This window comes from Sorex araneus, chromosome 4, assembly GCF_027595985.1.
Source record: "Sorex araneus isolate mSorAra2 chromosome 4, mSorAra2.pri, whole genome shotgun sequence".
NCBI classification, from domain to species: domain Eukaryota; kingdom Metazoa; phylum Chordata; class Mammalia; order Eulipotyphla; family Soricidae; genus Sorex; species Sorex araneus.
The window spans coordinates 119,968,819-119,981,382 of record NC_073305.1 but is presented as its reverse complement, the minus strand read 5'-3'; the positions used below and the strand labels follow the sequence as shown (position 1 = coordinate 119,981,382).

The 12,564-nt window shown below is 34.2% G+C and overlaps 1 protein-coding gene across 5 annotated transcripts in view; it reads left to right on the top strand.

The window, feature by feature from the left end:
• Window positions 1-12,564, top strand: part of EPHA7 (EPH receptor A7) — a 184,892-nt gene that overhangs the window by 155,908 nt on the left and 16,420 nt on the right. For 2 of the 5 annotated variants that reach the window (XM_055134583.1, XM_004605675.2), the window contains exons 8-13: window positions 1,052-1,160; window positions 2,135-2,190; window positions 7,269-7,382; window positions 8,892-9,077; window positions 9,818-9,879; window positions 11,486-11,695. In XM_055134583.1, the coding sequence (XP_054990558.1) occupies window positions 1,052-1,160; window positions 2,135-2,190; window positions 7,269-7,382; window positions 8,892-9,077; window positions 9,818-9,879; window positions 11,486-11,695 (737 nt within the window). Of the gene's footprint in view, window positions 1-1,051; window positions 1,161-2,134; window positions 2,191-5,958; window positions 6,984-7,256; window positions 7,383-8,891; window positions 9,078-9,817; window positions 9,880-11,485; window positions 11,696-12,564 lie in introns of those variants that run through there. The other 3 variants (XM_004605676.2, XM_004605674.2, XM_055134584.1) reach the window with 2 other exon arrangements.

Sequence of the window (12,564 nt, the reverse complement as noted above, 5' to 3'; positions counted from 1 at the left end):
CACCACCAAGGAGGAGTATTTTCCATCCTGGCTAACATGAAAGATTAGAGTTGTTGATTGCTTTAAACGTTGGCAAACTCTATTAGTTTGGCATTATATACCATATACTGATGATTTGTTCATTGAAACGTGCATTTTCATTGTTTTCCATTTCCTTTGATTACTTTATGAAGTCCATACTGGTATGGAAAATATAATGCTCTTGGGGTAGTATGACAACTTGTGAAATACCATATAAGTCAAGGTTCACTAATTTGGAAAAATGGAAATGAAAAGACCTTGTGACTTGAAGAATTAGAATCAGAGCTGCTTCAAAGGACATGTAAACATGCACAGCTCCCAAAGAGACTCTCAAAAAAGGTCCAGCTGGGCCGTGTTAATGAGCAGAGAAGAATCACTTAGTATTGTGCAGGAAGTGTCTGCAATTAGATGTTTAAATGTTTTTCTTAATACTTGTAGAATGTTTGCTCTTTAAAATGGGCTAGCTCCTCTGCCATCTTAAACTCTTAAATGTATTCATTATATTCTATATAAAATATAGGCAAAAATGCTATCTTTTCCTGGCTTGAGATGAATAATAAATTCATGATGATTTACAATGATTATGTGCTTTTTCTATAGATGACATGAATTAAAAAGCACTTAAAATGCTTTGAAAAATACTGAGTATGTATTTCAGCTTCTTTTTCACATAACACAGATACAGGATCAAATGCCTTAGAAGGAAAAATAGAAATCCAAAAAGAATTGTTGATCAAAGTTCTCTACTGCTTGGCTTATAACTAAGCTTCCAGCAACTAAACAGGGGCTACCCATTTAATATGATATTGTATATGTTCCTTTACTGGCAAAGAAATATAAAGTATATGAAAGCATCTTATCAGTTTTATAATAAAAATAATATTTAAAATTTAGTAATTTGATATAATGGATTTATTTAAACATAGAGTTGAATTAAATATAATAGATTGCTCTGGATTATAATATTTTACTCAAATCCCCAAGTCCTATCCTGAAATTGAGTTTCTGAGCCTATTTTCTTTCTCTACAGCTACAGCTGTATCCAGTGAACAAAATCCTGTTATTATCATTGCTGTGGTTGCAGTAGCAGGGACCATAATTTTGGTATTTATGGTCTTTGGTTTCATCATTGGAAGAAGGTAAACACAAATACATTTTAATTTTTACCTTACAATTATTCATAATTATTATTAAATTATTTAGTATATAATGTTCTAAATGTAGTGTCAGTTTGGTTATTGCCTTTCGTTGAAGGAGAATAATTATTGTAAATTCTCATATATGAATGGTTATTAGTTTTTTTCAGTCTTAAAGTGTAGTAATAAATGTAAATGATATGTTGCAAACATTTTGTCTTTATAATGGTTCATTAATGGTTAATTATCTGTGCTGTGTAAACTTAAAATCTATTGCTTGGCATAATCTCTACTGCCCGAATCATGACCTATGTTGTGTACTTTCTCTTTAACTCCCCTTCAGCTTTTCTAAGTAAACTGTAGCACTGTAGCACTGTAGTACTGTTGTTCATCTATTTACTTGAGCTGGCACCAATAACATCTCCATTTGAGATTTGTTGTTACTGTTTTTGGCATATCGACTACGCCACGGGGGCTTGCCAGGCTCTGTGGGCAGGATAGTCTCAGTAGCTTGCCAGGCTCTTTGAGAGGGACAGAGAAATTGAACCTGGGTTGGCCGAGTGGAAGGCAAATGCCCTACCTGCTGTGCTAGTTTAAGTAAAAGCACATAAAAAAGTAAAATAAAATCTATTGCTTATTTCAGCAAAAAGTTTGATGAAAGTTACTCATAGATCATAAACTAAAGCACTTCAGAATATGTCTTTTTTTCATCATTCCACAAAACCTTTGTTTTCTGTATCTTGTAAAATCATGTGGCCCACTTTGATAAATTAAATAAGTTTATACCTGGAAGGAAAGTATTTATATTTTGTATATAGTTCTAACTTGCAAGACATCAAATATGTTAAAGTCACATAAAACATGCTATCATGTAAATTGGGTGTTTTTAAGTGACAAGAATGCTTGTGAAATAATTAAAGTATGTCATAATGAATTTTTTTGAGAATATTTATTAATCTCATCAAAATATTTTTCAGGCATTGTGGATATAGTAAAGCTGACCAAGAGGGGGATGAAGAACTTTACTTTCATTGTAAGTGTTTGGCTTTTCTTTATTATTATATACCACATTTAATGCAGAAATCTGTTCGTTTTGATTGGCATGAATAAATTCCTAATACATCATGCTTGAAATTATTTGAGATTAGAATGCTGCTTTCAAACACTTGAACAAGATATTTAGAATGAAAGTTATGGAATATGAATTTTGAAAATAAAATATATTCAGGTTTTTTTTCTCAAAAGAAACATTAATAACTTCAGTATATTCTAGCTCCTTTATGTCACAATTTTTCCTTTTGCAAATGTTGCCCAAGTGTTCCATACCATTATATTAATAATTCATTAATTGTTGCATGAGCCCACATTTTAGGTAAGCAACTCATTTCAAATTAGAGAGATTTTTTCCTTTTTTCCCAGCCCTATGAATAATGCTGTAGAAAAGACTAAGCCGAGGAACCTCTTTTCTTTTTCGTTAGCTACGTCAAATTTTCTATCACTTATAGGTACTTAAAGGTATTTCACAGGAAAAGATTAATAGCATTTTATTTTCCTATGGATTTGGGTTATCCGATTCTTAAAATTTATATTTTATAAGTCACATGCAGAAAAGAATTTAGGGAGCTAAAGAAATAGATGCCCATCTACATTAATTAGATTCTTTTTGCAATATCAATGGGAGGTAAAATTATGAGATGTGTTTGAATAAATGGTATTACATCACTTAGATAAGTAGAAAACAAATAGTCACTTAAATTGTATCGGCTGACTGTTCTATTTCTACTTCTGTTAAAGTCAGGTGATGCATTTTCGAAGGCGCTTACCCAAATCCAGTATTTCTTTTATTTTTAATCCTTGAAAATACATTTTTAATTATTTGTTATTTTGTGAGCAGTTAAAACTTTATTAAGGTTTCTCATGAATTGACACATTTTTTGTCAAAATATTACATTTTTGTACCTCTATAAAAATTTTATGTCACTATCCAAACTTATATTGTTAGGGGTCTGTCCTAAATTTATAAACATGCAAGCATCAATCAAAATCTGTGTAGTTAAGTCTCAGTATTAGACACTATAATTATTATTCCTAAATTTCTTCATTTTATGTTAATTTTTTGAACATTTACTTCACCTCAGTTTTCTAAAGAAATTATTTTACCCAATACACATTCAAATTGATTATGAAATTATAAAATTGCAATACCTGAAGGCAGAAAGAGTATGTAAGATACTGAAAATTATATAAAGTGCATGGCCAGAGGTATCTATATCCCTGAGGTTCAGAGAGAGCCCTAGCAAATTTGCAGCATAATTCGAGCTAGAAAGATATTTCTTCTTTCCCCTTGATGGTTGTCCCATATTTTCAAAAGATCATGTCTCACAAAAGTTGAGTCTACTCCTAATTCTGAGTAAAAACATCTGATTCTGGCATTTTCTCTCCAAGTTGATACCTGTTAATGTTGCACTTTCTTTTGTTAATCCAAAAGGACTTTTTCTGCCTATAGCAAATCTCATTTATAAGAGAGACATAGAGTTTATAGCTAGAATTTGTACCCCAAAATCGAAAGTTACTTTCTTAAATCTTGTATTACATAAGACAGCATTTTTAACACATCCCTAGACAGAAAGGAGAGGATCAAAATTTATGTCCCTAAACTGAAATCTACTTAAATGGCCAGTAGTGATAGCACAGTGGTAGGGCACTTGCCTTACACACAGCCAGTCCAGTTGGATTTGATCCAAGGAATCCCGCAGGCCCTGCAGGAGTGATCCCTGAGTGCAGATGTAGGAGTAAGCCCTGTGCACTGCTAGATGTGGCCCCAAACCACAAAATAAATTAATGAAAAGCTACTTTTAAATATATTTATATGTTGGTGGGCCAGAAAATAAGTGCAGGATTTAAGAGACTTACCTTATATGCATCCATTCCCAATTTGATCAGCAGCACTCACTAAATGGTTCTCTGAGCACCATCAGGTGTGACTCTGAACAGAGATCCAGAAACAGACCATAAACCCTACTAGGTATAGACCAAAAATAAAATAAATATATCTTAAAATAAATTTTAGGGTCCTGAGGAATAGTACAGCAGGTAGGGTACTTGCCTTGCATGTGGCTGACCCAGGTTCAATCCCAAATATGGTCCCTTGAGCTTGCCAAGAGTGGCTCTGAGTGCAGAGCTAGGAGTATGCTCTGAGCACCACCTGGAGTGGCCCAAAATAAATAAGTTTAAAATAACATATGTATGCACAGTAGCACTGTCGTCTCGTTGTTCATCGATTTGCTCAAGCAGGCACCAGTAATGTCTCCATTGTGAGACTTGTTGTTACTGTTTTTGGCATATTGAATACACCACAGGTAGCTTGCGAACTCTCTGAGAGGGACAGAGGATTCAAACTCGGGTCAGCTGCATGCAAGGCAAACTTCCTGCCTCCTGTGCTATCGCTCCAGTCCTATGCATGTATAATTTGGAGGGAAGAGAAGGAGAGAAAGACATAAAACTCATTCCTGGAGTCCCTGATTCTACTTATATGGAAATAATTTGATGTCAGAATCAATTGATATTACTTTAATAGCATTACTTTCACTTTATTGAGTATATCTGAGATATAGTGCTTTTAGCATGTAGGTAATAGAGAGGGTAGATGGAAACATGCCTTATCTTTAACATTTATATAGCATTATGTTTAATACTCATGAGTCAGTTTTAATGTTTTGATGGTGCCTTTTGTTTTTTTTACATTTGACATCCAGTTTGTATTCAGAACAAAAAAATATAATTGCATGTTTTACTTGTTATCGTAGTCAAGATAAGTTTTTGTCTCTATAGTAAAATTTCACTGATGGTTTTAAGATATTTAACATTAATGAGCATATAAATGATATATTAAAACACAAGAGTTCATACTATTAAGATAGACACTGTTGTCGATATTGGGTGGAATTTATGAAAATTACATTAGAATTTTCCTTATTTAAAATCTCTAGTTTTAAATGAATAATGGAAAGCATATTCTAACCTGGTAAATACTTGATATTTTTAACTACCTTTTTTATAATGATAACTTTACTTGTCAGATGACAAGATCCAGACATTTCATTTGACTTTATGAGTTTACCCAAAATATATAAAGTATAACACGATGGTCACAAGCTATTTACAAGTTGGTGTCCTTTTATTCCTTGAATATATATGTAGTCAATTTTCTTAGGTGCTAAGAATCCAGATTGAATTTTTGCAGAAACATGAAAGCAACTATTTAACTTTAGCTTTTAGAGCACTGAATTTAATAGGCTGTCGAGTCATTTATGTCAGGTACCCTCAACTTCCCATGGCCCCAAGTGCTACATTTAAAGATATAAACACAATGGAGGAATTTAGTGAAGCAATTCTAATTTACATTTTGTTTCCTCCTACCATTTCTTCAAACAACATCTTCGAATCCAAGTTGGGCAGTATTTCATGTTTTTGTGCCAAAATTGCTCTAGCCTGTCAAAATGTTTTATGACAGCATGAATAAAGAACCATCAGAGATCCATTTGAGATGCAGAAGGTTACCTCCAATCTAGCTCCCTTATCAGAAAACAAAACCAAATAAACAAGAAAAGAAAGAAGGAAAAAAATAAAAAGGGAGAAGATGGCTCATTCTCCATCTGCCTGCCAATCTAGGAGGTTAACCTATTGTTTTCTTCCCTTCTCTCTTTTTCTCTTCCCCGCCCCTCTTCCCTGTACTCCTTCTTCTCTCTTTTCTCTTTCTATCCCCTCTCTCTTTTCTTCTTGTGTTTTTTTTCATGTTCAGCTTTAGTAACAAATGAGCATCTGTCAGTTTTATAAACTGCAACAATAATTGTTTAAGACAATCAATTTTGGATACACAACTACAGCAGAATAAATCAAGATTTTTAAATCCCATTTTCCTTTATACATTCTGCTTCTTTTTGTTTGTTATGTGTTTATTTTTTAAATATAATTTTAATTTAATGTAATGACATAAGCACAGTTAGGCTGCAGTGTAATACATGAAGAATTATATTGTTCTCCAAATAGTAAGATTTAATGAAAAGATTGTTTGGTGGCTTTGTTAAAAACAATAAAGGTTTTTTTTGAGGATATAGTGTAATTCTTTTCCTTGCATTCATTTAACCAAATATGCCTATCTGACTTATCTCTGTCTAACTAAATGATTAGCATTGAAATACATCATTGTAATTAAATTTGATTTAAAGTTGACATAACATTATCTGTTACCTGCATGCTTCTGGGTGCATTTTAAGATTTTAACTTTTAAGATGATTCAATGTTGTTTGAATTTTGACTACCTTTCCTGAGAGGCATATTGGCTACCTCTTTATTGAGCCTTATAACTGAAAATCATATGAACCATTCCTCTTTCAAATTGCTGTCATACATGGTTAGCAGATCCCAGGAATCTTGTAAATTTTCTAACTTTATTCTGCACTTTGTATATTTGGCCTCCGTTGCCCTTCAAGGTGAAGATGAAACTGTGTCTTTAGTATATTTCTCTCTTACTCTGTGATAGTAGTCCCTCACATCTTGTATTAATTTTATGTATATGTCAACGGTGGTTGGTCTTTAAAAAATAAATCAAAAGAATAAGTAAGATGTCTAAATGTTTTTAATATTGATGTCAGTATAGTAGGCTACCTGTAAATGAAATGTCTTCTTTTCCCAGTGTATTAACTTGATTGATTGACTGACTGATAGATTTACAAATGTGTTTCCAAGTCTATTACAAACCTCAGTAAGGCATGAACTATGCCATGATAGTGGTGAATTTAATTAAACCTCCAGTCTGATAAGACTCATGTCAGAGCATTTTGGTGATGTCTTTTGTTGATTTACTGGAAAAGCAATTCAGTTAGTAACCTATGAGCTGGATCCCATGTTACCTATAGAAGCTTGCAGATAATACCTATACGCCAGCAGACTGAAGTAGTCTGTTAAAACTGCTGTGAATCAGGTGATGTGGAAGCAAGTTCACTGTTCCAAGGAGCACTCTGCATAATGAAATTCCTGGGCTGACTGCACAATAAGTGCTTTGCTTCATCACAGTCATGCTTTCTTACATCATTACAGTTAAATTTCCAGGCACCAAAACCTACATTGACCCTGAAACCTATGAGGACCCAAATAGAGCTGTCCATCAGTTCGCCAAGGAGCTAGATGCCTCCTGTATTAAAATTGAGCGTGTGATCGGTGCAGGTAAGGCTGTTGTAGCTTCCTTGTTTAGCTGTTCCATTTAGCCAGGATCGAAAGTCATACATCATAATGACAGGCAAATAATTATACCTCAAGTATAGTACTTTTGCATTTACCTGAACTGTTAGAAGCAATGAGGCTGTGCTTGTTTATGAAATCTCAAAGAAAAAAAAAGTAAAAAAAAAAGCATGGGGCACAATGAATCTGCGTATCTTTTTTTGTTAGATTTCTGATGTGCTATTCTATTTCATGCTGTTCCATAATTGTTCTGGCCTGTGTTACCTCAAGTATGGAGACTCAAGATATGACTTAGCATTGGAAAAGGAAAAACTAGGGGCTGGATATATATCTCAGGGCTCTACTTGTCTGCACATGTGAGCGTTCCTAATACTGCGAACAATTGACTTCAAAGTAAAAAAAAAATGTAATGTTGCTGAATTTTACTTGAACACGCATCTCCTCTTACTTGATTTACCGTATTTTTGCTAATTTTTTCTTTTTTTGTTGGGAGCAATCTCAAGCAACTTACAGGGGCTCAAAGAAACAGGCTGAGGGGTTCAGTGCCAGGGTCGGAAGGTTCAGCACTGCTGCTTGTACGCTGTGGTGCCAGGGATCACCAGGGAGGACCTTTATGGCCACACCTAGTGGTGCTCGGGGATCTCCAGGATACACCCAACACTGCTCAGAGGGTCATCCGGTACCAGGTTTCAAACTCAAGTTCTAGGGTATGCAAAGCTTGTGCCTCTGAAAGCTAAGCTCTCCTCCCAGCCCCCACGCCCTTCAGTTGTATCTTGTTCTCTTGCATTTACCTTATAGAGCCACTGTACTACTTAAATCCATGACCAAATTATTATGTATGGCGTATTTTTTAAAAGTTTTCTGGATATACAGGACATTTTGATAATAATTGTGCATTTGGAAAACCAAGTCCTTAAAAGCAGCAGATGTAATTTCTATGAGGTCATGGATTTTAAATCTCTAGGAAATATTTGCTTCTCAAATTTTAAAGGCATATCAGTGTATACCATGGCATTTGCTAATGTGCCTTCAAGCTTTCGTAGACAGTATATTTCAAATCTAAATGTTATTTCTGAAATGGTTTGTTAATCCAGGTTAAAAAATAAAACTTGGGGAGGGACAGGCAGAGAACGATCGGATGCGGGATATAAAGGAACATAGTGGGGAAATTGCAAAAGCCCAAAGGCAACAAAAACTGAGAACCAGTCTTCAGTAGGTGAAGTTTACCAAAGGGTGAGAGGGGGGACACTAGGACCTTGGAGGAGCCAAGAAAATAATGTGGTGGATGTTGTGCTGAATTATTTTATGTATGGAATCCTATCATTAATAGTTTTGTAGGTCACAGTGACTAAAATAAAATTAAAATTAAAACGGCGCTTGGGTAGCATGTAGTTTAGAAAAGCTCAAAAGTGCTTTTAACAAATGCTCTTTATTTTATTTTGAGAAAAAAAGCTATTTCTGAAATTGAGACTCTGCGCTTTTCTGTTACTTCAGGAGAATTTGGAGAAGTCTGCAGTGGTCGACTGAAGCTCCCAGGGAAAAGAGATGTTGCTGTAGCCATCAAAACCCTGAAAGTCGGTTACACAGAGAAACAAAGAAGAGACTTTTTGTGTGAAGCAAGTATCATGGGGCAGTTTGACCACCCGAATGTTGTCCATTTGGAAGGGGTTGTTACGAGAGGTAGATACTAATTTTATTTTTATTTGTAAAAGTGAGACTGTACGATATACATAATCAAGTCAAATTATGAGTACATTCTAAATGGAATGGGAATTTTTCATTGGGGCAGGGGGTGTAACTGCTTAAAATAATGCTTCTTTGGTTTCAGAGAAAAAGTTCATGGGGCCAGAGATACAATACAGCAGGTAAGGCACTTGCCTTGCACACAGCCTCCCTGGGTTCAATTCCTAGTACCCCATATGGTCCCCCTACACCGTACCAGGAGTGATAATTATGCGCAAAGGCAGGAGCAAGCCTGAGCACTGCTGGGTTTGCTCCAAAACAAACAAAATAGTAAAAAAGGATAAATTAAGTAGGACTAGAGTTAAAGAGGAAAGCTACTACATGGAGTGACTAATAGATTTCTGTTAACTTCAGAAGCCATAATGTTAATTGTTAGTCCCATGTCATTCTCTGAGCTCTATTAACAAAGCAGGAGTCATAACACACAGTGATTTATTGTTTAAATTTATGAATCATGACAATATTCGAAACAAACATTTGATGGTTCTTTGAGCTTAGCTGCATTCCTAGAAAAACACTTGAAGGCTCACTGCCTGCCCACTCTGTCTTTCAGGAGTGTGTTCTATTTGGAATAAGAAAAGGCACCACCTTGAAGTTTAGGGTGTAATTTCTGGGTTTTTGTTTTATTTTTATATATGCATGTGTATAGATATGCATATTTATATATTTAATTTTAGGAAAGCCAGTCATGATTGTCATAGAATTCATGGAAAATGGAGCTCTAGATGCATTTCTCAGGGTAAGTAACAAAATCACACTTCCTTCAAACTATATTCTACTGCTAATATATAATTTTATGAAGTCTATCTTGCAATGTAGGATCTGAGATTCTAGAACTGAATAAGTCAGGAAAATGTAGTTTATAACAAGAAAATATTCAGAGTGCCCTTTGGAATTAGAATCACTGTTGAGAACTTAGGTGATAAACAATTTCTGTTAATATTTTACCTCAAGGATAGGGAATACCAGAAGTCCCCAAAATTTGAATACATTTTACTTTTTCAGTAAAATTTTGGTTAAACACGATGGTAATACAGAGAAAAGTTAAAAAGGAGATAACCATTCTTTAAGGGTACAGTGATCCTAACTCTGTTTTACAGAATCACTTCTATCACATTATTATGTTAATATCAAACATAAAATGTGGAGGTATTAACATGTTAAAATTAATAATGTGCAGTTTTTATAAATAAGAAATTATAAATGTGTAAACATGCATTTTTTATTCTCAAAGTCTTATCACTTAAGAATCTGAACTATGGGACTGGAGTGATAGGACAGCGGGTAAGACATTTGCCTTGCACTAGGCCAACCCGGGTTGATTCTCAGCATCTCATTTGGTCCCTTGAGCTCTGCCAGGTGTTAATTCCTGAGTGCATGAGCCAGAAGTAACCCCTGTGCATTGCCAGGTGTGACCCAAAAAGTCAAAAAAAAGAAATCTGAACTGTGTTAGCTTTTTTTAATGGGAAAGAGAAAATAATGTGAAGAATAAGAGGACAAACAAAGTTATCATTCATAAAATAGAATGATACATATAACCTTGATTTATAAAAAGTCAGAGCATTCAGATAAATTTTTTTGCTGCATTTTCATAATATCGTAACTATTAACTCACTAGAAGAAAGGCTCACTTAGCGAGATTGTTTACTAAACCAATGTACTTTATGTGTTTGTAATTCAATTTGAAAAAAAACTTGGAATGTAAAGTGGATTAGAAATTTCTGGTGGCTAATCCATTGTAAAAGTGTTCTCACTTGCTAGCTGTTCTATTTTAGGGACTCTTTGTTGCAATAAATATTCCTCAGAATAGCAAAATTAGGAAAAGAATATGCTGAAAACAAAATCAGCTAGTATTTTTTTTAACTTCTTAGTTCCTTATTGTTTGTGCAGAACACTTTATTTCATTTGCTTTTTTTTTTAACCATTTTGAGAAAAAAATCTTTAATTGCCTTTAACCCTTTGTATAATTTCAGATCATTTAATGTTTTGGGCATATGTGAAAAACATTACCTAGCAGAAAACTGTTTTTTAGATATTTCGTTCTCTGAAAACTTAGTGTATGTTTTTGGATTTTCTCAATTTGAAATGTCATCAACTAATACATTAATCTTATAAAAATGATTATTTACTAAAATGGTACTCTCAGTTAAATCACCGGTTGTAATTTTCACAATGTTTATATATTATATAGAAAAGTCATGATATAGAACATTATTTTATAATTCTTGTTGTACAATTCCTGCTATAAATAACATTATCTATTATACAGTTGCTAATGACTTTTCATGATGATGTCTTTTGACTTTCAACTTTCAGTTAACTGGCCTTTATTTTGTCTTCGGCAGAAACATGATGGACAATTTACAGTCATTCAACTCGTCGGAATGCTGAGAGGAATTGCTGCCGGAATGAGATATTTGGCTGATATGGGATATGTTCACAGGGACCTTGCTGCTCGCAATATTCTTGTCAACAGCAATCTTGTTTGTAAAGTGTCAGATTTTGGCCTATCCAGGGTTATAGAGGATGATCCTGAAGCTGTCTATACAACTACTGTAAGAAAAATTCTTATTTCTACACCTCTGTAAATCTCCAATATTTTCCTCCTGAGAAAGGATTTAACAATGCAAACTAAACAGGAGCTAAGAGGCAAATTGATCTCAGATCTAAGTTGTTATATTTTATTATGTGAAAATTGCATTTACCATTCACATTAAATTTAATTATCATTCACATTTTATTTAAGAGAAGAAATGTTACAAAAATTAGCAAAAAGCTTTGGATTTTCCCAGTCTGAAATGTTGTAAACTAACAGATGAAATATCTTGTATTAGTTATCTAATACAATTTTCTAATCTAAGTTTATCTTGAATTCTAACAATGATGATGTTAATACAAATCAAGTGCAAACATGTAGAATAATATACAATTAGTATAGCCTGTGTAGTTATAACAGAAAATGCATTCACCATATTTTGTACATTTATTTATTTGAGGACTCTCAAATGGTGCTCAGAGAGCTCCAGGACCACACCCAGTAATACTCAGCCAATGGGTTCAGAATTTCAGTGCCATACCTCAGGCTGTCATCTTTCTCCTGCTTCGAAGTACCAGGACCCACCAGAACTACTTGAGCAGTTCTCAAGGGGTCTCTAAGTTCTCTGGGCCTCTAAATTCTCCCTGGCAGTGCTCAGGGCGAATAGGGCTAGCTACACCTGGAGATCAGCCATCACTTCCAGATTGGCCAATTCTTTATACTATTTCCCCAGTCTTTATTATCACATTTTAAATAAATACGTTTAATATCTCTAACTTCCTCTTTTATTTGTTGTTGTTGTTGTTGTTGATACTATTATGGTGATGAGCAGAGGTCTCAAGACCCTCAACCATGGTTCTCACTGCAGTTTACATTTCAGTGCGTGCA